Source organism: Olea europaea, chromosome 9 (genome assembly GCF_002742605.1).
Source record: "Olea europaea var. sylvestris chromosome 9, O_europaea_v1, whole genome shotgun sequence".
NCBI lineage: Eukaryota > Viridiplantae > Streptophyta > Magnoliopsida > Lamiales > Oleaceae > Olea > Olea europaea.
In genome coordinates, this window is record NC_036245.1 from 9,459,047 (window position 1) to 9,485,768 (window position 26,722).

Genomic DNA, 26,722 nt, shown 5'->3' on the forward strand with positions numbered 1-26,722 from the left:
GGGGGGGGGGGGGGGGGGGGGGGGGGAATGTATTAAATTTTTGGTTGTTTTAGAATTTTGGATTTGGATTTTGTACGAATATTGATATATTTTGAAGTTCAATTAATAATGATTATTGCAGTTATTTGATATAATTATTTTCTATTATTTTTTGTGGTTGATATATGTGAATCACCTCTACAAAAACAAAAACGAAAAGAAAATAAAAATTGACCTACGGCAACGTTTGTTAAATGTTGAAAATCCTATCTATTGCAACGTTTGTTAAACATTGCAAAATCCTATCTATTGCAACATTTGTTGAACGTTGCAAAAACTCTTCCCTCAACAGCAACATCAACCTTCGTAACACACACTAAAACATTGCAAAAATTCTTTTGCAATGTTTTTTGGTCATTGCAAAAACCTTTTTTTGGTGTAGTGGTACCGGGGGATGACGTGACATGATGAGAATGTGGATGCTTGCATGCAACACCAAGTTCAAAGCAATCTATTTCACACAGGGAGTGCACGTTTCTTTTTGGTTTTTTTTTTTTTTTTTGGTTAAAACCGAAGTTATTGAATTGTATTTATCATGGGCCTTGAGGATAGTCATTTTGTTGCAACTCACGCTATTTAAATTGGTGTTCAGCTGCAATAAAAATCATCAGAAAATTTTAATCCAAAGATGTGGTAAAATTCTCACCCGAAGATAATTATTTTCTCACCATTTTTATTTGTCTTTGATTGGGACCACTATCAAGTGGTTTCAAAGTTAGGCCTTTTGTGAAATGGCAACCAACAAGGAGTGTATTGAGAGCCTAGAAGCTGGGCACAATGGCTTTCAGCATTTGGAGAAAAACTTCAATCGCATGTTTGAAATGTTGCGATCATTTGGGGAGGGTCAAGGGTGTGTCGGAACGGTCGGTAAATGTTTAGTCTTCTCCTACATAAAAATCTCTAATAACACAATCAGCACTAATGAATAAGGAGAAAACTCTCAGAATCGCCATGATGACAAATTGGAAGAAAATGAAGGTGTTGATCCCAAAGAGTTGTAAGAACTGAGATTTAATGGAACAATATGAAACAAAGTAATAAAGATCACAACAATGAAATAAGGTTAAAAGTAAATAAATAAACGAGAGTTAAGCAGAAGAAATATGTTTTATTATAACAATATGGAGAAAAAATTACAATATAACAATTTTCGCTTAAACAAAACTGAATGAAGAAATCATTATTTATAGGTACATAGCATATCATAAAGATAGTAATAGTATAAAAAATAATGTGGAATTAAGAAAATAATATTTTCCAATAAAATCATATGAAAATAAGGAAACAATATTTTCCAATAAATCACGAGAAAATAAGAAAATAATGTTTTCAAAAAATCCTTCCTAATTTGCGGCACAAAATCTAACAGAAGGAGTATGATTGGTGTGTTCATAAAAAATGGCAAAATTGGAGTTTCCTTGATACACTAAGGAGGACCTTGCAAAGTGTGCATCAATTCTTTGCATTTCAACCCATTCCCAAAGCCAAAAAAGTGTCGCTAGCAACTTTCCACTTGAAGGGCCAAGCAATCCAGTGGAAATAGTGGCTCTGAAGGACATACCGAAATGAAGAGAGTGAGCCCTTCAGGCCCATCGCTAGCTTGGGCTACACCTGTGGCATCTACAGCTCCTATTTAGTGACTGACCTGGGGTGAAATGCAACAGAGGCGCACTCAAGATTTATGTTTCCATTGTAATGAGCGTTTTATAGCAGGTGACCAATGCTAAGGACCACAACTTCTCTTGTTGGAAGGACATGCCACAATATATGGCTTCGAAGATGTTATCAGGAGCAAACAACTGAAGATGACCAAGAGCTACCACCGAAACCTGAAATCTCTCTGCATGCATTATCAGGTTGGACGACACCCAAGGCAATGAGGTTTTTAGCCAATTAGCCCCTAGGAAGTTAGTGTGTTGATCGATAGTGGGTTGTTACACAAAGTGATGAACCCAAATATACAAAACAACCAAGAAAAGTATTAGTACAAAAATTACAGAAAACAAATCCGCTTCCAGCCGATCAACAAAACTCGGACCACTAGCATCAAAGATGAAGTTCTTTCATATTTTGGGCTCAGACTCGAGAGAAAATCAGGTTTGTACCCGTCTGTATGACCTACATGATCCACCCAAACCCTAAAGCTTTTCCTCTATCAGATTAAAGGAAGCCACAAGGATAAAATCACACACCAACCCCTTCAATACACTTAGTATTTCAATAAAGCAGAGAAGAATCACTTAGAAATCAGTTCCAATTAGAGATTGGAAGTTCATGAAGAAGAAAAAGGGTTTGGAAGAGTCTTGAAGTCTCACAGGCTGCTCAAGAGAAAGAAAGTGACGATTCCAATCAATTAGGGCAACCAAGAGGCATATTTATACCCACAGATAGATAACCATTGATCAAGATTTCATCCAACGGTGGAGGGCTCCCAAGAATAATAAAGAGGACATGTTTTGGACTGCATTTAAAATGCCTCGCCAGAAAACACGTTTTCTACCTGTAGGGCCGGGTGGATTAAGTCACGTTATTGGGTAAGAACATTGGTTTAATAAAACAGAATTTGGGCTTTAGCCCATTTTGTCATCACACCCCGAAAGGTCATTAGGCATCACAGCCCAACAACCTCCACTTTGATGCCAATAGGTTTCTGGACACTTGCAGCTCTCCAATTGACACCAAGTTATACCTGCATTGAAAATTAACATGTATCAATATTCAGAAGTGCCAAAGATGATTTAAACTTGGAAAGAGGCAATACCTTTATCTCCGTGTCTGATGGATTATACTGTGTAGGAATTTTTTCAAGAAGAACAGATTCATTTGAGATGATATCCCTAATAAAATGTAACTTCACATCTATATGTTTAGTTCTTTCATGAAAAACAGGATTCTTACACAGGTGTATTATACTTTTGCTATCAGAGTATGCAACTACAGGTTCATTTAACATTCTTATTTCAGATAACAATCCCTTAAGCCACAAGGCTTACTTTATGACCTCTGTGGCAGTAACATATTCAGCCTCTATGGTTGATAAAGCAACTATAGGCGACAACTGAGACTTCCAACTCACACAAGTACCACAAAGTGTAACATATAGGTAGAAGTGGACTTTCTATTGTCCCGACTATCAGCAAAATTAGCATCCACAAAGTCTTTAAGCATTATTCCTTCATTATAGTTTTTAAACACCAATCCTAAGTTAGATGTACCTTTTAAGTACCTAAGAAGCCACTTAAGTTCTTCCCAATGTTCAGGACCAGGATTAGCCATAAACCTGCTTAAAGTACTGATTGCATGAGCCACATCAGGTCTGGTACAGACCATGGTATACATTACAGAGCCTACTGCATTAGCATATGGAACCTTTTACATGTACCTTATATCGGATTCATCAATTGGATATTGCTCTTTACTTAATTTGAAATGACTAGCTAAGGGCAAAGACACTGATTTTGATTCATGTATGGAAAACTTAGATAAGACTTTTTCTATGTAAGCTGATTGTTTCAAAATCAAGGTGGATTGTGATCTTTTTCTAAGTATATCTATTCCCAGTATTCTTGTAGCATGCCCCAAAATTTTCATTTCACACTTAGCTCCAAAAGTTTCTTTAATATCATTTATCTGTTTTAAATCAGGTCCAATTAACAGCATGTCATCAACATAAAGTAATAGAAAAATGGATATTAAAGAATCAGAATTTTTCTTAAAGTAAAGGCAATGATCATAAGAGCTTCTTACAAAATCAATAGTTTTGACAAAATTATAAAACCTTTTATACCATTGTCTTGGGGACTGTTTTAAACCATATAAGGATTTTTTAAGTAAGTACACAAAATCAGATTTAGATTTATTTACAAAACCTTCAGGTTGTGACATATAAATTGTCTCATCTAAATCACTATGTAAGAAAGCTGTTTTTACATCCATTTGTTCTAGTTCCCAATTGTGATGTGCAACTAATGGAAATAGGACTCTAATAGTTGTGTATTTTACAACAGGTGAAAATATCTTATTGTAATCCACACCTTGTTTTTGTGTAAACCCTTTAGCAACTAATCTTGCTTTAAATCTTATAGGCTCATGATCTGAACTGCCTTCTTTCACTTTGTAAATCTATTTATAATCAACTATGGATTTATTTTTGGGTCTGCGCACAAGATCCCAAGTTTTATTTTTCATTAAAGAGCTCATATCTTCTCTCATGGCAGCTTCCCACTTACCAGACTGGTTGCAACTCATAGCTTCATTATAGGTTAAGACATGACAGAATAGGATAGATAGTCTTCATATCTTGCAGGTCTTCTTATGTTCTTTCTAAGCATATCCCTAGTCAATTGATAGTCACTAAGATCACTTTGTTGACTGGGACCATCCATTTCAGTTTGTTCTTGTTTCTGCACACCTGAATGTTCTAATCTAATCTGAGTCTGGGGTAGTGTAAGTTCATTTTCTCTCATATTATTAGGAACAGAATCAATTTGAGATCCCAACTCCACCTGAAACCTGGTCACATTTGGGTTTTTAGGGTCTGTAGACTTTTATTTTTCTAAACAGGGCATCTCATCCTCATTGAAGGTAACATCTCTACTTGTTATGATTTTATATCTCCCATGACCTCTAGCCCATAACCTATAACCTTTTAATTCTTTCAAGATAGCCTAAGCACACACATTTCTGAGCCCTTGGGTCCAATTTTCCCAAATTTTGGTGAGAGAGCTATACACCCAAAAACTCTAAGGTGGGAATAATCTGGCAATTTTCCAGGCCACTTCTCTTCAGGTGTTTTTCCTTCCAAAGCACTAGAAGGGGTTCTATTCACTATATATGTGGCTGACACAATAGCCTCCTCCCATAATACCTTAAGAACTCCAGATCCCACCATCATACGCCTGACCTTATCCAACAAGGTCCTATTCATTCTCTCAGCCACCCCATTTTGTTGGGGTGTATATGAGACATTTTTGTATCTTAGCATTCCATTTTGTTCATAAAATTTATCAAATTCTAAGCTGCAAAATTCAATTCCATTATTAGTTCTCAAAATTTTGATCTTTGTAGACATTTGATTTTCAATAAGGACTTTCTAGCTCTTAAACTTTTCAAAGGTTTTAGATTTGTGTTTTAGTAGAGACACCCACACTTTCCTTGAAAAGTCATCTATTATTGAGAGGAAATACTTATTTCCCCCTTGGGTAGTTTTGGAGGCTGGACCCCACAAATCAGAGTGGACATATTCCAATGGGGAGGTAGTTTTATCCTTTCCAGAATCAAAGTGGAGTCTGTGATGTTTACCAAAAGTACAGTTTTCACAGAAGGAAATTTTTGATATTTGCTCCTTATCAAATGCCCCCTTTTATGTAGGATTTTGAGACCTTTTTCATCAACATATGCAAGCCTTTTATGCCATTTTAGGGTGGAATCAGATTCAGTATTAGAGATAGCAGCATTATTTTCAAGTACTGTTTCAGCTTTAACTACATAAATTCTATTTTTCTTGACACCCTTAAAGATGACAAGAGAACCCTTGATCACTCTCATCAACCCATCTCCAATCCTACCACACATCCCTAGGTCATCTAATTCTCCCATAGAGATCATATTCGTTTTAAGTTCAGGTACATACCTTACTCTCTCTAGGGTATATATGTATCCATTTTCAAATTTTAGGGTCACATTACCTAAACCTTCAACTTTGTAGGCAATATTATTCCCCATCACCACCTCCTAACTTCTTAAAATCTTGAAGCCAGGACCTTTCATGTGTAATATGAAAGGTACAACCTGAGTCCAAAATCCACTCATGGACATATCTGTTGTGAGTGTAATTTGCCACTTCCAGATCAGGTTGCTGAGGTAACACATAGACATCAACTATGTTAGGTTCAGCAGGTTTAACTACGTTCCCTTCATCAAGTTTCTTTTCTTTAAGTTCAACTTTCTTGTTATGACAATCTTTTATGTAATGACCAAGTTTGCCACAAACATAGCACTTCCTATTATTTCTTGATTTTGATTTTGATCTTGATCTTGTTTTACTCATGAATTTCTTTCTGTTACTGTTTCTTGAATGATTTTGATTTGGATGGTTATTATTTTGCCTATTTGGTTGTCTTCCTCTCATAACAAACTCTCAGATTCCTTCCCTTATCCTTCAGTCTGAAGTTCAAATTCTTTACTTCTTATGGAATTTATAACAACCTCAGGGGTCAAAGTATCTCTGCCATACTTAATAGCAGATTTGACATCCCTATATGCCTCTGGTATGGTATTAAGAAATGTTACTGCTTTATATTCTTCAGAAATTTTATCCCCAGCATTGGTGATATCTTGTACCAATTTATTGAAGGTATCAAGATTATCATCCAAGTCTTTGGTTGGATCAATCTTAAAACTAAAGAACCTCTCTAGAAGGAAGATCTTATTAGGTCAAGACTTCACTAAGTATAGCTCCTCTAATTTCTCCCATATGGCCTTAGTATTTTCTAATTTCCCTACTTTTCTTAACACTTGGTCAGATATGTGGAGAATAATTGAGGTATGGGCTAAATCATCTAATTCAGTTCTCTGTTATTGTGTCATTGTTTCAGGAAACTCTCCAGTTATAGCCTTAGAAACTTTCTGTTGCACTAAAACCCCTTTCAATTTTTGTTGCCATATAGGAAAATCCCCTTTTCCACTGAAGACTCCAAGTTCAATGCTAGTGGTTGTCATCTTATAGATCAAACAGGTTACATTTAGCAATATTGATTTGATCACAACGGGCAAATAAGAAGCAGAGATTCTTGATATTACGTAGGGGTGGGCGCGGGTCGGTTCGGTTCGGTTCTCTTTAGAACCGAACCGAACCAAACTTTTCGAGTATCTAGTAAATGGAACCGTCGGGTCTAAATATAATTATAGAACCGTTCGGGTTCGGTTCCATTCGGTTCGGTTCGGATCGGTTTGGTTTCGTTCGGTTCTGTACTATAATTAAATTTTTTAACATTTATAACAACGTTATATAAATACGACTAATGATACATTCAATAGTTTTGGAATGTCAGAGATTAGTAAACTACCTTGTTCAAATGATCGCTACGATCAAAGTTTCAGTCGGGGAAAGTCACGGCTTCGATCGGAGGTCAGAGTGTCGGCCGACGATTGTATAGGTTTTGGAATATTAGATAGGCTGCGAGAGTGAGTGCGAGAGTCGAGACAACGTTATGTGCTTTATTGTAGTGTTTAGGGTTATTTAGTGGATTTGATCTTGTTTGGCTAAGAAATGAAACAATAAAATGGGTAATTGGGCCAAAAATTAAAAAATTAGAAATGAAACAAATTATTGGGCCAAAAATTTGGATTTAGAAATCATTAATTTGTTAATTTGTTTAGAAAAAGTTAAAATTAAAATAATTTGATTTACTCAATATAAAAAAAAATTAGAAAGATTCGGTTCTTATTCGGTTCTTCGATTCTTGGTCTAGAACCGAGAACAGAACCATACCCGTCGGTTCTCAATTCAGATACCCGTTCGGGTATTTAATTTGACAAGAACCGTCGGGTTCGGATCGGTTCGGTTCGGGTTCGGTTTGGTCGGTTCGGTTCGGGAGATTTGCCCAGCCCTAATATTACAGGCAAGGCAGAAAAGTATATGTAAGTGCAGAAAGAACAACTTAACATACACACAGTATCCAACACAAAGTTTTTTTTTTTAAAATTGACTACCCAGCCCTACCAGGATTCCGTGAGACTCAAGATCTTAGGTCAAAGCTTGGGTGGTGGGTAAAGGTTTTGTTGATTCGAAATGAGGAAGGTATTAATACAAGACAGGAATAGAACAATTACTCATATTACTATAATATTCCAACACAGTAAGAATTAGAGAACAATATACAAGTGCACTGCACTACTCCAACAGAATAAGTAAAGGCAACTTAACTCAAATCACACAGGTCCAAATGCAAGAACAATTATTCAGTAAAGTAACAAGAAATCAAGCAGTAAAAGTAAGGTTCGAAGAATTAAGTCATAGTGGTGGTCGTTTCACATGACCACACACGAATTTCATCAAGGTACGAGTCCACAATACCCAAGATAGAACAAATCCAATCACCGTAGGCAATTTTCACCAAGAAAAGCCAGATTTATCACAAAGAAACTCCAAGAAATTTACTAGATCTATCGAATATTGCAAAAACGTGGTTCAATTCATCCACAAGAGCCAGTCGAAAAAAGTAAGGTTCGAAGAATTAAGTCATAGTGGTGGTCGTTTCACATGACCACACACGAATTTCATCAAGGTACGAGTCCACAATACCCAAGATAGAACAAATCCAATCACCGTAGGCAATTTTCACCAAGAAAAGCCAGATTTATCACAAAGAAACTCCAAGAAATTTACTAGATCTATCGAATATTGCAAAAACGTGGTTCAATTCATCCACAAGAGCCAGTCGAAAATTGTTACACAAAGTAATGAACCCAAATATACAAAACAACCTAGAAAAGTGTTAGTACAAAAATTACATAAAACAAATCCGCTTCTAGCTGATCAACGAAACTCTGACCACAAGCATCAAAGATGAAGGTCTTTCATATTTTGGGCTCAGACTTGAGAGAAAATCAGGTTTGTACCCGTCTATATGACCCACACGATCCACCCAAACCCTAAGGCTTTTCCTCTATCAAATTAAAGGAAGCCACAAGGGTAAAATCATACACCAACCCCTTCAATACACTTAGTATTTTAGTAAAGCAAAGAAGAATCACTTAGAAATCAGTTCCAATCAGAGATTGGAAGTTCACGAAGAAGAAGAAGGGTTTGGAAGAGTCTCGAAGTCTCACAGGCTGCTCAAGAGAAAGAAAGTGACGATTCCACTCAATTAGGGCAACCAAGAGGCATATTTATACCCACAGACAGATAACCATTGATCAAGATTTCATCCAACGGTGGAGGGCTCCCAAGAATAATAAAGAGGACGTGTTTTGGACTGCATTTAAAATGCCTTGCCAGAAAACACGCTTTCTACCTGTTGGGCCGGGTGGATCAAGTCACGTTATTGGGCAAGAGCCTTAGTTTAATAAAATAGAATTTGGGTTTTAGCCCATTTTCTCATCATAGCCCAGAAAGGTCATTAGACATCACAGCCCAACATGGGTCAACCCGCAACTTTATCATCAACCTCATCATCGACCTGCTTCGACTACCAGTGATGCCAACCAAATCAATGATCGTACGAGTGGCCAACGGTAATAAGCTAAAGTGCTAAGGCGGGTCTGAGAAGGTGCTAGTAGATCTGTAGGGCATTTCGTTCCTACTCACACTCTATGCCATTCCAATCGTCGACCTTGAGGTAGTGCTTGATGTATAGTGGTTGGAGATGTTGGGCCTAGTCTTAATTGGAAGACACAAACTATGGAAGTCCAGTAGGGACAATGAAGTCAAATATTTGCAAGGGACTGACCAATCACCTATTCAAAGTCCAAATCGTCTTATTCAAAGAAATGACTTAGGAGATTGCTAAGGACATTCTTCATTTGATGTATGCCTACAGTTCATGACCAACACGGATAAAGAAAGAAAGCTTGAATTCCCAGAGTATTTGTAATCTTCACTAGAATTTTATTTGTCCGAGTATGTCATGTATATTTGTATATGATTTTTGATCAATAAAACTTCACATTTCCCGATAAAAAATAAGAAAGCTTGCACCCCGACATGTAGAAGTTATTCGAGCAATACGCGAACGTGTTTGAGGAGCCTACCAAACTACCACTTGTAAGGACGAACGTGTTTGAGGAGCCTACCAAACTACCACTTGTAAGGACGAACGTGTTTGAGGAGCCTACCAAACTACCACTTGTAAGGACGAACGTGTTTGAGGAGCCTACCAAACTACCACTTGTAAGGACGAACGTGTTTGAGGAGCCTACCAAACTACCACTTGTAAGGACGAACGTGTTTGAGGAGCCTACCAAACTACCACTTGTAAGGGAAGTGGATCACTGTACATGTACCATTTAATACACTCCAAGTAAAATACTCAATGATCAAGTAAAATTTAAACTTGAAACATGTACCTTTTAATACACTCCAGGTATACCATTATCACTATTAAACTATTTCTTCGATCAGAACAAGTCACAATCCCGATTAGTAAATTAGTCACATACTACCACATTTCAGTACAATGTGACAATCTTTATACGTTACTAGTGAACAGTTTTTTTAGAATAAAAATATATGTTATGTCACACTGTGTTTTTCAAGACGTACCGTACTTATATTATCACGGGTGATAAATGTCACTTTTACTCTTTTGTGCTCAACATCAAATAAGGGTGTGTTTGATAGCCTCACATTTTCCATGGAAAATGAATTCCATATTTTTTGGTCACATCAGCATTTTCCATCAAATCCTTGAATTGGAATTCCAATTCTCAGTACTGCAGCGTTTTTTTTCTTTTTTTTCTTCAATGGAAACAAAATTTAAGAATTATTGTAAAAAAATGTTTTTCTTTAATTGACAATTTTCATATAAAACAAAGTCAAATGAACACCAAAAGATAGATGATTTTTTTTTTCCTTTTTTTTGACAATAGAAACAAATTTCATCCCCAATACCAGTAAATTCTATTCTTTTAATTGACAATTTTCATGTAAAATAAAGCCAAACGAATACCAAAAAAATACTTTTAGTTTAACATTTTTCACGTGAAAAATTATGCCAATCAAACACAATAATTTACAATTTCTAGAAAAATAATTTTTAGACAATTCAATTCTCTGAAATTTATTTAGGGTCTGTTTGATTGTAAAGATGAAATTGAATTGCCTAGAAAACGAATTTCAGGAAATTGAATTGTCTAGAATTATTTTCCTGAAAATTGTAAATTATTGTATTTGATTAGTATAATTTGTTATGTGAAAAATGTTGAAATAAAAGTAATTTTGATACTCGTTTGACTTTGTTTTATATGAAAATTTTCAATTAAATGAATGAATATACTCGTATTAGAAATGAAATTTGTTTCCATTGCCAAAACCAACAAAAAAATAAATAAATAAAAAATTCAGCTATCTTTGAATGTTCGTTTTGCTTTGTTTTACATTGAAATTGTTAATTAAAGGGAAATATTTTTTTACAATAATTTTTAAAATTTGTTTCAATTACCAAATAATAATAATAATAATAATAATAATAATAATAATAATAATAATAATAAATAAATAAATAAATAAATAAGAATAAAAAATTGCTACAGTACCCGAGAAAAGAATTGATTTTCCATGAAAACATGAAAAATCATACTTTCCAAGACATTCAAGAATTGGAATTCCATGGAAGTAATTGTGCTACCAAACAACAAAAAAATGGAAAAGATGGAATTGAAATTCTATTTCCATGTAATTTCATGCTATCAAACACTGCTTTATTTTCACCCAAATTTCATCTTCGCAATCAAACGACCCTAAATTACAATGCTAATGCATCACTTTCCATTCTTCCTATTATCCCTTGTTATTCTTGATTCGTATTCTTTGCATCTCTTTCTTTGTAATAGTTGTTTGGCCTTTCGCCCTCCGGGGCATAATTCGGTGGTGCAAAGGATAGGAGTGGGGTTATCTTACACCTTGTTGGTAGTCGTAGTGTGGGGGTTCGATTCATGAGACATGGAATTAGACTCCTTGTAGGCGTAATGTATAGACAACTTTTGTTCCTTGACCTGTTGGGGTACATCCCGCGATTTACCTCCCTCACAAAGATTTAGGAGTGGGGCGATGAGGGCCCTCAAAGTTAGAGTTCAACCTTTTTTTTTTTTTTTTTAGTTGCTCGGGCTTTCGATTGCACAAATGGGTAAAGGCTTGGGGTTGGAGGAGTAGGTTAGATGGTGACTTGTGATTCCCATTCCCCATCCGTTCCCTGACAAACATGTCGTGACCACATTAAGCCTCCGTTTGACTTCTATTACTTGAAAATGAAAATGGGAGGAATAATATTTTTTAGAAAAATGAGTGATTGAAAAAGAATGAAAAGTTTTCGATTTACGTGTAATATTATATTATGAAAGATTGTGTAATTAAAATTAGGAGAAAGAAAAATGAAATATAATGTAATTGAATTTAATAGTGAACGTGAAATTTGTACTTCGGCGTCAGGCTTAAAAAAATATGTTAATTGAAAGTGAACAGTGGCCTTCAGACTCACTCATATGCTAGTTGGGATCTATGTTTGCGTCTCCAAAGGCACAGAGGCGGAGCTATGGCGATCACCATTGAAGACTACCGGTTACCATATGACACCCACAATCTGTTCGACGTAGACTTCTTCGGAGACATTATCCACACCCTCGTAACTCACGATCCCGGCATGGTTTCAGAGTGGTTATCCGAGATTGAGTCCCTCAACAACCACTGCCGCCTGATCGTTGGTCTCGACGTAGAGTGGCGACCCAGCTTCAGCCGCCTTCAGAACCCAGTTGCCCTTCTCCAGCTCTGCGTCGGTCGCCGCTGTCTGGTCTACCAACTCATCCACTCCTCTTATATTCCCGACCATCTCGTTGAGTTCCTCTCCGAACAGGACTACACTTTTGTGGGCGTTGGAATTGAGTCTGACTTGGACAAACTTGAAAGGGACTACGGATTTGGGTTCAATGCGAATGCCGTGGATTTAAGGGAGCTCGCGGCATACACTTATCAGATGAGAAATTTGCAGAATACAGGGCTGAAGAATTTGGCCAGTTTTGTGCTTGGTAAAGAGTTTGAGAAGCCCAGAAGAGTAACTATGAGTAGGTGGGACTACCGATGGTTGACGCTTGATCAAGTGCAGTATGCTTGTGTTGATGCTTACATCTCTTTTGAGATTGACAGGGTCTTGAATGCTGCTGGGTAAACTGGGTATTATTGTGTTTAGATTGATCCATCAAAGGGCTTAGCAAAGCTTGCTTGTTTTTTATTTCAACAGAATGGTTTAGTGGATTTTTTGAATGGATCTTATGTACGATTGATGGATTATGCCATGAATGGTGTTCTGAATTCTGGGTTTTGTTTGTTTTATTTTGGCTAATTCGTTTTAATTTTAAGTCTTTTGCTTTATATCTTGTTTATGGCATATTATTATGTTATGGAACTTGTTCCTATGTTATTTTGCCATCATATGTGGGTTCCTGTTAATGATTTTGCAAGTATGAGGTTGGATTTTTGTTGTACCCAAACAATGTTATGGATTATTTTCTTGATTAACTCACTCAATATTTAAAAGGGGCCAGGGTAACAGTTTTATAGTTATTGAAAATAGCTCTTACTTGTTTTGTTGTAGATATTGAGCCCCTTTATTTTACAAATTAAAATTCAGATTTTAATTTAAATTAAAGTTAAAAATTAATTTTAACCACACATTTTATAGTGTTAGGTCTAAAGGTGTAATTGACGATTCTGTGGACAAAAGGACTAAATTGTAAATTTGTAAAAGTCAGGGACTCAATTGTACAATGTTATAAAAGTTAAGGACTTAGGGTGCAATTTAGCAAAGCTAGATGGTAGGGACTAGGGTTTGAGTGTTTGGTTCAAATCAAGGTCGCAACGTTGGAAGTCCGCTAACTGTTCGCCCTGCCACTGCTCGAGCGAGAGGAAGCAGAATGGTCGTCGCTTGCTTGCCGCTTGATGTTCGCTCTAGCGAAGTGGCATCGCTTGTTGTTCACTCGAGCAACAGTGTTATATGGAAAATCGTATTTTCAATTTTTGGAAAGTTTGACACGGCCTAAGACTCCTAATTGCCCCCAACTATAAATATAAAGGCTGTGAACGTGAAAGATAGATTGCCATATTGTGCTTTATATAGATATCATCTTCAATGTTCTCTCAAGTGATCCAAGGTAGAACTGAACAAGGAATTCATCCATAAACACCTTGTGATTCGGGCAATCCACTGTTGGGGAAAACATCACTATTTGTGAAGACAAAACACCTGGACTTTTTCATCTGTTGAGGAAGGGACTCTCTCATTGAGAGATTGAGAGAGGTGGATGACAAATTCAGGAACTAGACAAGAACATGAGGTTCTTGAAATTTCACTTGGTGATACACTCAGCTAGAGACTAGGAGGCTGTATTGGATAGCAGATTGGACTGCAGGAGGTAGATCGGGAAGCTAGCAGGAGACTAGCAGTATCTACGACAGTAGATCATGAGACTGGAATAGCGAGTTTGACTTGGTACGGAGTTTGGCGTAACTTGTACTGGCTGGATTGGTATAGTGGAAACTACTGTCTTGGTCTCGGGGTTTTACCCACGTTAGGGTTTCTCCGTCATCATATTGTGAGTTGGTGTTGTTACTGTTTTATTTATTTTACGCAAACCGACAATTCAACATAGGCTTAATTGGACGTGTATGTTTAATCTCCTAGACAACAATTAATTTGTGACTTGTTACAATTAATTGTATTAATTCCGCACGTAAGGTCAAACGGTAAATTGGAACGTAAACTTGGTAACGCTAAAATTTGAATTTGACATAGTAAAACATTCCCGTGAATTTCCAAGTGGTTGTAGAACGTTCCCAGAATTGTCACATAGGATACACAACTTTTCAACCACATATTTTAACAACCAACAATGCTACATGTACAATTAGAGCTGACAATTACACACATAAGAGAGATACACACAATAAATAAAAAAATCGTGGGCTTCCTTCCCGTGAGTACGTTGTCAACCGGGGTTGTAGTATGTACAACTAGAATAATTTTTTTTAACAATTTCTATCAAAATCTACTAAACATCTGATTTTAATCCTTACCAAACATGTTCTTAGTTGATTAAGCCATTAGTGTCTTGTTTGGCAACATGGACCAATACAGTAGTACGGGATAAGTTAAACTCTGCTAGGGTTAGTATTTTGTTCTAGCCCGTGACATTTGCTGTATTGATGGTTGTAGAAGAATTAAGGCATTTTAGTCTTATTTGGTAGAGATTTTGTTAATTGATTTTTTGTCCGTTAAAGATAAAGTGGGTCCTATCTAGAAGAGAAGAATTCAAAAATGACGGCCGAAATAGTGAAATAATGGTCAAAAAATTGATGTTAATTGGATTAAAATCTTTACCAAACATGCTCTAAATTTCTGACTGCATTGTTATATTATCAAAAGCGATTATGAAATCTTGTTTTTGAATGATTCTAGTGACACGTTATCTAGACACTTTACTACTGAAGGCAGAAAAAAAAAATGTTAATGCTTGTAGGTTGGATTCTGTTGACAGATTATTCAAGAATGTTTTATGTTCTTATGTTCTGAGGTGGATTTAACTGTTGTATGGTAATGGATATGGCTTCTTGAGGCCGGTGGAAGCCACATTTGGCTTCTTTAATAGACAGAAGCCCAAGCCAACATGCTCTAATACGAGAAACTTCGATCATATTTTTGGTTGTTCATCTATATTTTGATACAAAATTGAGTTCGTGTATGATTTTGATACATAAAATAAAGTTCATGTACCATTCACGCATTTGAAAATGTGAAAATGACTCGGCTCGACAAATTACCCTTTTTATTTTTATATTAAGCAGGCATCTATTAAACTTTCTATGTTATGTTATAATGCCTAGTTATATAGAGCTCCTTTTGCTGTCTAATTAATGGATTGCATGTCTTTTTACGTGCTTAACTTACAATTCACTCGGGTATAGTATAGGTTGAGTTAATTTTATTACTATGGTTAAGTGCATGTTTCCAGAATATTATTATTTTCTTATAATTTAATGGTCAAAGTCAAATATTAATTTTAATCATAGATTTAGTAGAATTCACAGTTACTATCCACTTATCTATAACTCATTTCTATTCTATTATAATTTCAAAGACTTACCATTGTAACCAAACAACACTTAGAATTACAATAATTGAATTCAAAAATTGAAGTTTCACAACTGCACAACCTTATGTAATTTCCTGCCCAAGCTAAGTGTATGTTTGGTGGTGATCAAATTTTTGATCGTTACTTTCCTAAGTCAATCGTTATTTTTTATTTCTCTCACAAGTGAGATCTACTTTTTTTCTGTAACGATAAAAAAATCAATTCTCATAATCCCATAAACTGCGCATAATTTCTTGCTGTACAGTATGAACTTGTCATTTCATTTTCATTTTAGGGTTTTTCTCCATTCAGTTAAAATCTCTAACTGCCTCTTTGCCGGAGAAATTTCGACGACTGACACCATCCAAACCCTAGTAATTCTTCTTTGGACTTTTGGGTAGTTAAGGCTTTACCACTATTTCATGGGCGAGCTCATATGTGCAAAAATGAACTTAAACTGCTATTTGCATTGGTTTCTATGTTTTAAGAAGCTACAGTTCTTAACCTAAGAAATGAATCGGCTGCTGGTTGGATTTTCTTTCGTTTGATAAATTGTTGCAAATATGGATATAAATTTCTCAAGTTGTGTATGAACAATGGATTCACTTTCTGGCTGTTTCGAGCGGTATGATTTAATCAACAACAGTATTTTGAATCGGGGTTTGTTATTTTCTGGGTTAAATTTTGTTTCGCCTTTATGATTTTGCAGGAATGACATTAGGTTTTGTGTGAAGCTCGAGTGTTTGCTCTACTTGAGAATGCTTGTTTGAAAAATGGAGAAAAGTTTAAGGAGTCGAGTATAAATATCAAGGAATGTGTATTTGAATATGATGTTGACAAAAAATATTTCAGAAAAATCTCTCTAATATAAACCCATTATATCAAAGACCCTTAATACACAAGTCTTGATCCCTGATTTCATCTTCAATAAGCCAGCTTAAGAAGGGAAAAAGTTGAATTTCAATAGTCATTGTCTTGTTATCCCCCAAGCAAAAATCATTAAGATTATGTACAACAGCAAACCATGTGTTTTCCAACAAATTTGAAGCCTACTACTGAAACTTTTTTCCAGACTCCTTATAAGAAAATTTGTTTCTTCGCTCCCATTTCGCTCCCAGTTCTCTGAATGTATAATTATCTTATGCAAAGGTGAGCAACTTGCCTGATACAGAGAAAAAAGTGGGTTACTTATTGGGTTTATTTCATAACACCGAGGAAAACAAAGTGAAATCAAACTCCAACTGCCTCGATTTTCACAATGTTATCAACCCTGCCCGGGTGTAACAGGTCAAGAATCAAAAAGTTCAAACTAGAGTAGACTCAAAAGCCAAAAACTATATACAGATGGATACAGCACAAAAATTTCATCAACATCAAAACAAAATTTTTATCCATGACAACACATTTAAGGTTCTATGGTATCCTTGGTCTTTGAGGGGCGAAAGAAAGAAGACAAGTTTTGTCTTGGCTCGGATTGAATCCACTCTCTCTATCAAAGCCATAGAGATGAAAATATTCATAAAATTATAACATGATTGATGCCAAGCTAATAGAATTTTTTCTTTTTATTTAGAAAAGTGCAACTGGTCAACCTGGTGGCCTGGTTATTCCATGGTCAGTTAACCAGGTTATATTCCATATTTTTAACATCTGATGCCAGGCTACACCTGTACAGATTCTCGGTCCCGATCTCGGTGTTCCTAGTTAAAACAGTTTGGTCAGGACAGTTTTCAAAACAATGGATTTTGCGACCACTAGAGCTTGTATGTAATATAGCAGGAAACAAGTGTTTGTTTCAAGGGCAACGCAGTTGGTAACAATATGTACAAGTTATACATACCTTCCACCGGAGGCTATAGTCATCTGCAGGGATGGGAAATGCATCAGTATTACGTAGCAGCTACACAATTCTCCCATTTGCCATAGGTTGAACTAAAGTCACCTCCTCCAAATTTCTGTACAAACTGGCGAAATACTTCACGAGCACAAACATCCCAAGTTTTGGCCATTTCTTTTAGTGAAATGGGCTGTGAATATTTCCGCAGCAATAAACTGAAATTTGACATTGCTTTTGTCCACAGAACTTTCACTTCTTCAGCTTCACTGCAGAATTGATACGCACCATATCAGTTATCATAGTCATTTTTATTATATACACGGCATTGTGAATTATTAAATAAATAATAAAATAGAAATATGTAATTTTATTTCTCACCTACAACCAGGGGGCAATCTTTCCAGTACTACAGGAGAAGAATTAGGATAATCAGCAGTCACAAGCAATTCCACAATCAGGTTGGAAAACTACAAGCCAAAAAGAGCACCCCTGAGTAGATTTTTGGTAATGAGTTCTATAGTAAGAAATCCATAAAGAGTGTGTTACCATTTGCGTTGAAGCATTCAGCATTTTAATATTCCCATTGCATCGAACAGCGTTATATAAGCATCTAATGACTGTTCCATCAGCAGATCCTGCCCAGGAAAAATCTTTCATGTCTACCACATCTACCACTGTTTCAATAAGCTTGTGGTTGATTTCTCTGATTTCTTCCAGTAGCAGATCATTAGACTGTATAAATGCAATAAAAGATGGATAAGAAGAAACCAAAAGGAGATGGGCATCTAATGAAGAGAAGAAATGATAGAATTTCTTCTCTTGAGGGAGTGTGAGGAGAAACATATTCCTGAATTTTTGCAAAATACCTCTTCTTTTAGTTTCTTTATCCTAAATGTTGCATTAAATTCCACTTCAGATATCTGGCCACCTTCAAAATTAGCACCTCTTGTAAAAGCTGATGTCATATCATCTGCAGATATGGCGCTCAGTGGCCGCTTAATCCTTGTCTTCACGCATGGAAGGTCAAAGTTCCCATGTTCACAAGATCTAGTATCATCTGCCAAGTCCTGGCCAACGTCCCACCTCGATTCACCTTGAAGAAGGCTTCCAGATTTCCTGTCGATTATCCAGGTGGCTGAGTTGATATCCCGTACAGCAGCATGTAATGCTTTTTGTGACATTGTATTGACCTTCAACATGCAAGTGAATCAAATGCAATATGAAATACAAAGAAGTCTAACACCACGTACAGTAAAAAACTATATCGGTCATGGATAATTTTGACGATTATAATTTAACAGTGAACCTTTCTAGCATCAAATGGCTTAACATATCATGATAATGGTAGAGCTATATAACATCTATGCACGACAAGAATCAAAATCTCCTCAAAGTTCCTAAAAGTAAATGATTTATGTAAGCTGGATTATAGTCATTTGACATTTTCTGTTGTTTATCCACATTACAAATGTAGTTGACCTACCCCCTCTCTGCGTCATGTTTATCCCCTCTCTTTTCTGATCTTTCTAGTTATCCTACACAAACCGAATTGGCACTCTAAAATCCTAAACCACAGCAGTTAAAAACAATATTATCAACCTTTATTTTCTCCCCATTCTGGAAATATCAAAGCAATAATTGCATAATGACAAAAATAACTAACATGAGTGATAATAAGCAATTCAATATATCCACATTTGCCGGCACAGACATTAATGGAAGTGAAAGTATTCAGAGAGAAATTTTAGGGGAACAATATTCAACCAACCACTTCAACCAACCGCTGCACTGGGTCGGCTTGACCACGTGACTGTTGATAGTCAAGTGGACATGTAGACTCTGTGAGCAAAGGAGACTTCGGATACTCCAGTGTAACAGAGACAGGGACTTGACTTTCGCTTATGCCTTGTGATTGGAGCAAGGGTGGTTCAATAGGTGCCTGTGTAACTTTGTTCCTCTCTTCAACGGATAATGGACTAAAGCGTATAGGAATCTTCTCTTGATCTGTTGGCACAGAAGATGGAGTTGCTGGAGTAAGAGGAGAAGGAACAGCAGATGGAGAGGCAGTAGATAGCAATGGTATTGTAGATCTGGAAAGTTTTGATGACAAATCCTTCATCTCAATCTGTGTAGAGGAGTGTTGAGAGCTTTGAGGAGAGGCAACCCTCGGCTGCAGCATTGACCAAGGATACTGTTCTAAATGTTGGCCCAATGAGTGATGCTTTCCTAGCATTCTTTGATTCAATTCCGCAAATTGAGCCATCTTCGCATCCTCATTCATTTTTTGTACCATCTGCTGCTTGTTCCTCTCAGTCAGCATCTGTTGCATAGGTTGCTTCAGCTTCTTCTGCATTGGTAAATGTTGGTCCTGTCGATTGTTATACTGAGATACAGTGATTATGGGATTTTGAGAAAGGGGCCTCATGGTAAAATCTAAATTATTGAAGATGTTCCCAGGCAAGTTGCGCATCTGTTGAGTGCTCAAAGTAGTATTGTGCTGAGAAATTCCTACAGAAGAAGGGGGCAACAAGCCCGAAGCTTCATGCTCAAAGCCAATTTGAGAACCCTTATGAGGTAATGACATTCCTTGTTGTGCCTGACTAGGCGAATACTGTTGCCTAGATTTCATCAGACTATGTTGAAAAGAGTTCAATAATGGCGAAGGATCTGACCTTTGCATCCCCGTTGAAGAGCCAACCTGAAACTGGCTTGTACAGCTTCCTTGTAAGTTTAAGTTACCCTGCTGCATGAGTAACTGAGGTACACTCGTAGGTGCATTATTATGGTATGGGTTCACTTGATTGAACTGTAAAATGTTCCCTTTTTGCAGCAGAGATGAGGTTTTTGAAGGATTGCCAGATGCCTTTAGATGTTGATGGTGCTGCAAAGGAACAGGATTCTTGGTCCTAATCCGTTTGAGGTACAATACAATTTCTTTTATAAATTGGTAAACAATCTCTATGCGATGTTGCATAAGTTCAGTTTTTGGCATCTGTAGAAATTTTATTATCTTCAGATATAAAAATTGAATATTTTCAGATCTTGCTGCTGACTCTGCACTGGTTGCCTGCATCAGAGATTCAATAATCTAATATCAGCAGCAACCATTATGAAATGGTCCAGAAAAAAGCCAAATTAGTTGAGGCTGAATGAATAAAAATTATAAATGAGGTGACAAGATTTATAAGAATCTATAAAGCTGATACCTGACGGAATGATTCTGATGCTCTCTGGTACAGTGTAAATACCTCAGAAAAATAAATACTGTTCATCAACTGAATCTGCAGAAAGCGTTACAGATATTTATAAAGTTAGTGAACAAGAGCAAGTACAAGTTCAAACCACGCTTCCTAAGAAAAAAATGGAATCAGCGGTGTGAGGATTTGAATAAAGTAATCTGCGATTTTTCAAATTATTAAAGACCATTTACAGGAAAGAGAATGCAATTAATGAAACATCTCGCAAAATATTGATGATGGATTTGGGAAGGGGGAAGATAGAGAAAGAGAGTCAATACTTGCTAGGGTGAGAGGGGGGGGGGGGATGCTCAAAAGAAAATAGAGAGAAAGCTTTATACTGATTACAAATGTGTTGGAAGAGACCATCAGGATTAAACCGACAGGAAATTCTAATATGAGCTTCCATGAAAAGGATCACACATTATCTGGTCATTCTGGCTCATGCGCCACTTGCAATTTGAATGGAGAAAAATAGAAAGTCAAAAGAACCTTGAAAAATATTGAATTTTTATGTGTTTGATTCAAGTATAGCTGATATTCAAATCAACAGGAACAAACAGAAAATTCCTAGCTCGTTTTCACTGTTTTCTGCTGTAAATGATATCCAATTCTTAGCTCCTGTCTTTCAGAGTGGTTATCCGAGATTGAGTCCCTCAACAACCACTGCCGCCTGATCGTTGGTCTCGACGTAGAGTGGCGACCCAGCTTCAGCCGCCTTCAGAACCCAGTTGCCCTTCTCCAGCTCTGCGTCGGTCGCCGCTGTCTGGTCTACCAACTCATCCACTCCTCTTATATTCCCGACCATCTCGTTGAGTTCCTCTCCGAACAGGACTACACTTTTGTGGGCGTTGGAATTGAGTCTGACTTGGACAAACTTGAAAGGGACTACGGATTTGGGTTCAATGCGAATGCCGTGGATTTAAGGGAGCTCGCGGCATACACTTATCAGATGAGAAATTTGCAGAATACAGGGCTGAAGAATTTGGCCAGTTTTGTGCTTGGTAAAGAGTTTGAGAAGCCCAGAAGAGTAACTATGAGTAGGTGGGACTACCGATGGTTGACGCTTGATCAAGTGCAGTATGCTTGTGTTGATGCTTACATCTCTTTTGAGATTGACAGGGTCTTGAATGCTGCTGGGTAAACTGGGTATTATTGTGTTTAGATTGATCCATCAAAGGGCTTAGCAAAGCTTGCTTGTTTTTTATTTCAACAGAATGGTTTAGTGGATTTTTTGAATGGATCTTATGTACGATTGATGGATTATGCCATGAATGGTGTTCTGAATTCTGGGTTTTGTTTGTTTTATTTTGGCTAATTCGTTTTAATTTTAAGTCTTTTGCTTTATATCTTGTTTATGGCATATTATTATGTTATGGAACTTGTTCCTATGTTATTTTGCCATCATATGTGGGTTCCTGTTAATGATTTTGCAAGTATGAGGTTGGATTTTTGTTGTACCCAAACAATGTTATGGATTATTTTCTTGATTAACTCACTCAATATTTAAAAGGGGCCAGGGTAACAGTTTTATAGTTATTGAAAATAGCTCTTACTTGTTTTGTTGTAGATATTGAGCCCCTTTATTTTACAAATTAAAATTCAGATTTTAATTTAAATTAAAGTTAAAAATTAATTTTAACCACACATTTTATAGTGTTAGGTCTAAAGGTGTAATTGACGATTCTGTGGACAAAAGGACTAAATTGTAAATTTGTAAAAGTCAGGGACTCAATTGTACAATGTTATAAAAGTTAAGGACTTAGGGTGCAATTTAGCAAAGCTAGATGGTAGGGACTAGGGTTTGAGTGTTTGGTTCAAATCAAGGTCGCAACGTTGGAAGTCCGCTAACTGTTCGCCCTGCCACTGCTCGAGCGAGAGGAAGCAGAATGGTCGTCGCTTGCTTGCCGCTTGATGTTCGCTCTAGCGAAGTGGCATCGCTTGTTGTTCACTCGAGCAACAGTGTTATATGGAAAATCGTATTTTCAATTTTTGGAAAGTTTGACACGGCCTAAGACTCCTAATTGCCCCCAACTATAAATATAAAGGCTGTGAACGTGAAAGATAGATTGCCATATTGTGCTTTATATAGATATCATCTTCAATGTTCTCTCAAGTGATCCAAGGTAGAACTGAACAAGGAATTCATCCATAAACACCTTAGGTAGATCGGGAAGCTAGCAGGAGACTAGCAGTATCTACGACAGTAGATCATGAGACTGGAATAGCGAGTTTGACTTGGTACGGAGTTTGGCGTAACTTGTACTGGCTGGATTGGTATAGTGGAAACTACTGACTTGGTCCCGAATGTTGACTCACGTTAGGGTTTCTTCATCATCATATTGTGAGTTGATGTTATTACTGTTTTATTTATTTTACGCAAACCGACAATTCAACATAGGCTTAATTGGACGTGTATGTTTAATCTCCTAGACAACAATTAATTTGTGACTTGTTACAATTAATTGTATTAATTCCGCACGTAAGGTCAAACGGTAAATTGGAACGTAAACTTGGTAACGCTAAAATTTGAATTTGACATAGTAAAACATTCCCGTGAATTTCCAAGTGGTTGTAGAACGTTCCCAGAATTGTCACATAGGATACACAACTTTTCAACCACATATTTTAACAACCAACAATGCTACATGTACAATTAGAGCTGACAATTACACACATAAGAGAGATACACACAATAAATAAAAAAATCGTGGGCTTCCTTCCTGTGAGTACGTTGTCAACCGGGGTTGTAGTATGTACAACTAGAATAATTTTTTTTAACAATTTCTATCAAAATCTACTAAACATCTGATTTTAATCCTTACCAAACATGTTCTTAGTTGATTAAGCCATTAGTGTCTTGTTTGGCAACATGGACCAATACAGTAGTACGGGATAAGTTAAACTCTGCTAGGGTTAGTATTTTGTTCTAGCCCGTGACATTTGCTGTATTGATGGTTGTAGAAGAATTAAGGCATTTTAGTCTTATTTGGTAGAGATTTTGTTAATTGATTTTTTGTCCGTTAAAGATAAAGTGGGTCCTATCTAGAAGAGAAGAATTCAAAAATGACGGCCGAAATAGTGAAATAATGGTCAAAAAATTGATGTTAATTGGATTAAAATCTTTACCAAACATGCTCTAAATTTCTGACTGCATTGTTATATTATCAAAAGCGATTATGAAATCTTGTTTTTGAATGATTCTAGTGACACGTTATCTAGACACTTTACTACTGAAGGCAGAAAAAAAAAATGTTAATGCTTGTAGGTTGGATTCTGTTGACAGATTATTCAAGAATGTTTTATGTTCTTATGTTCTGAGGTGGATTTAACTGTTGTATGGTAATGGATATGGCTTCTTGAGGCCGGTGGAAGCCACATTTGGCTTCTTTAATAGACAGAAGCCCAAGCCAACATGCTCTAATACGAGAAACTTCGATCATATTTTTGGTTGTTCATTTATATTTTGATACAAAATTGAGTTCGTGTATGATTTTGATACATAAAATAAAATTCATGTACCATTCACGCATTTGAAAATGTGAAAATGACTCGGCTTGACAAATTACCCTTTTTATTTTTATATTAAGCAGGCATCTATTAAACTTTCTATGTTATGTTATAATGCCTAGTTATATAGAGCTCCTTTTGCTGTCTAATTAATGGATTGCATGTCTTTTTACGTGCTTAACTTACAATTCACTCGGGTATAGTATAGGTTGAGTTAATTTTATTACTATGGTTAAGTGCATGTTTCCAGAATATTATTATTTTCTTATAATTTAATGGTCAAAGTCAAATATTAATTTTAATCATAGATTTAGTAGAATTCACAGTTACTATCCACTTATCTATAACTCATTTCTATTCTATTATAATTTCAAAGACTTACCATTGTAACCAAACAACACTTAGAATAACAATAATTGAATTCAAAAATTGAAGTTTCACAACTGCACAACCTTATGTAATTTCCTGCCCAAGCTAAGTGTATGTTTGGTGGTGATCAAATTTTTGATCGTTACTTTCCTAAGTCAATCGTTATTTTTTATTTCTCTCACAGGTGAGATCTACTTTTTTTCTGTAACGATAAAAAAATCAATTCTCATAATCCCATAAACTGCGCATAATTTCTTGCTGTACAGTATGAACTTGTCATTTCATTTTCATTTTAGGGTTTTTCTCCATTCAGTTAAAATCTCTAACTGCCTCTTTGCCGGAGAAATTTCGACGACTGACACCATCCAAACCCTAGTAATTCTTCTTTGGACTTTTGGGTAGTTAAGGCTTTACCACTATTTCATGGGCGAGCTCATATGTGCAAAAATGAACTTAAACTGCTATTTGCATTGGTTTCTATGTTTTAAGAAGCTACAGTTCTTAACCTAAGAAATGAATCGGCTGCTGGTTGGATTTTCTTTCGTTTGATAAATTGTTGCAAATATGGATATAAATTTCTCAAGTTGTGTATGAACAATGGATTCACTTTCTGGCTGTTTCGAGCGGTATGATTTAATCAACAACAGTATTTTGAATCGGGGTTTGTTATTTTCTGGGTTAAATTTTGTTTCGCCTTTATGATTTTGCAGGAATGACATTAGGTTTTGTGTGAAGCTCGAGTGTTTGCTCTACTTGAGAATGCTTGTTTGAAAAATGGAGAAAAGTTTAAGGAGTCGAGTATAAATATCAAGGAATGTGTATTTGAATATGATGTTGACAAAAAATATTTCAGAAAAATCTCTCTAATATAAACCCATTATATCAAAGACCCTTAATACACAAAGTCTTGATCCCTGATTTCATCTTCAATAAGCTAGCTTAAGAAGGGAAAAAGTTGAATTTCAATAGTCATTGTCTTGTTATCCCCCAAGCAAAAATCATTAAGATTATGTACAACAGCAAACCATGTGTTTTCCAACAAATTTGAAGCCTACTACTGAAACTTTTTTCCAGACTCCTTATAAGAAAATTTGTTTCTTCGCTCCCATTTCGCTCCCAGTTCTCTGAATGTATAATTATCTTATGCAAAGGTGAGCAACTTGCCTGATACAGAGAAAAAAGTGGGTTACTTATTGGGTTTATTTCATAACACCGAGGAAAACAAAGTGAAATCAAACTCCAACTGCCTCGATTTTCACAATGTTATCAACCCTGCCCGGGTGTAACAGGTCAAGAATCAAAAAGTTCAAACTAGAGTAGACTCAAAAGCCAAAAACTATATACAGATGGATACAGCACAAAAATTTCATCAACATCAAAACAAAATTTTTATCCATGACAACACATTTAAGGTTCTATGGTATCCTTGGTCTTTGAGGGGCGAAAGAAAGAAGACAAGTTTTGTCTTGGCTCGGATTGAATCCACTCTCTCTATCAAAGCCATAGAGATGAAAATATTCATAAAATTATAACATGATTGATGCCAAGCTAATAGAATTTTTTCTTTTTATTTAGAAAAGTGCAACTGGTCAACCTGGTGGCCTGGTTATTCCATGGTCAGTTAACCAGGTTATATTCCATATTTTTAACATCTGATGCCAGGCTACACCTGTGCAGATTCTCGGTCCCGATCTCGGTGTTCCTAGTTAAAACAGTTTGGTCAGGACAGTTTTCAAAACAATGGATTTTGCGACCACTAGAGCTTGTATGTAATATAGCAGGAAACAAGTGTTTGTTTCAAGGGCAACGCAGTTGGTAACAATATGTACAAGTTATACATACCTTCCACCGGAGGCTATAGTCATCTGCAGGGATGGGAAATGCATAAGTA

The 26,722-nt window shown here is 36.3% G+C and overlaps 3 protein-coding genes across 3 annotated transcripts; 2 read left to right on the plus strand and 1 right to left on the minus strand.

The window, feature by feature from the left end:
* The first annotated feature begins 12,237 nt into the window (after positions 1-12,237).
* Positions 12,238-13,130, plus strand: LOC111400054 (Werner Syndrome-like exonuclease). Its single transcript, XM_023027510.1, has one exon. It carries the CDS (start codon positions 12,291-12,293, stop codon positions 12,918-12,920), a length of 630 nt encoding a protein of 209 aa, XP_022883278.1. The 5' UTR covers positions 12,238-12,290; the 3' UTR covers positions 12,921-13,130.
* Positions 13,131-16,783: 3,653 nt separating this feature from the next.
* Positions 16,784-21,142, minus strand: LOC111399920 (mediator of RNA polymerase II transcription subunit 15a-like). The gene is made up of 8 exons (XM_023027404.1): positions 21,059-21,142; positions 20,923-20,997; positions 19,485-20,783; positions 18,583-18,906; positions 18,263-18,448; positions 18,095-18,183; positions 17,720-17,982; positions 16,784-17,041 (listed from the first exon to the last, which is right to left on the minus strand). Exons 1-7 carry the CDS (start codon positions 21,140-21,142, stop codon positions 17,769-17,771), a joined length of 2,271 nt encoding a protein of 756 aa, XP_022883172.1. The 3' UTR covers positions 16,784-17,041; positions 17,720-17,768.
* A 49-nt stretch (positions 21,143-21,191) lies between these two features.
* On the plus strand, positions 21,192-22,306 carry LOC111399921 (Werner Syndrome-like exonuclease). Its single transcript, XM_023027405.1, has 2 exons — positions 21,192-21,241; positions 21,571-22,306. The coding sequence occupies exons 1-2, from the start codon at positions 21,192-21,194 to the stop codon at positions 22,094-22,096; spliced, it is 576 nt and encodes a 191-aa protein (XP_022883173.1). The 3' UTR covers positions 22,097-22,306.
* The last annotated feature ends 4,416 nt before the right edge of the window (positions 22,307-26,722 follow it).

What these genes read in the sequence shown, in the direction of transcription:
- LOC111399921 (XM_023027405.1), top strand. Translation starts at nt 21,192, where the DNA reads ATGGATTTGGGAAGGGGGAAGATAGAGAAAGAGAGTCAATACTTGCTA. An exon ending in GAGAGTCAATACTTGCTAGG is followed by an intron (nt 21,242 to 21,570) that starts GTGAGAGGGGGG and finishes TCCAATTCTTAG; the next exon opens with CTCCTGTCTTTCAGAGTGGT.
- LOC111400054 (XM_023027510.1), top strand. Translation starts at nt 12,291, where the DNA reads ATGGCGATCACCATTGAAGACTACCGGTTACCATATGACACCCACAAT.
- LOC111399920 (XM_023027404.1), bottom strand. Translation starts at nt 21,142, where the DNA reads ATGGTCTTTAATAATTTGAAAAATCGCAGATTACTTTATTCAAATCCT. An exon ending in CATCAGAATCATTCCGTCAG is followed by an intron (nt 20,784 to 20,922) that starts GTATCAGCTTTA and finishes TCTCTGATGCAG; the next exon opens with GCAACCAGTGCAGAGTCAGC. An exon ending in AGATTGCCCCCTGGTTGTAG is followed by an intron (nt 17,983 to 18,094) that starts GTGAGAAATAAA and finishes TCAATTCTGCAG; the next exon opens with TGAAGCTGAAGAAGTGAAAG.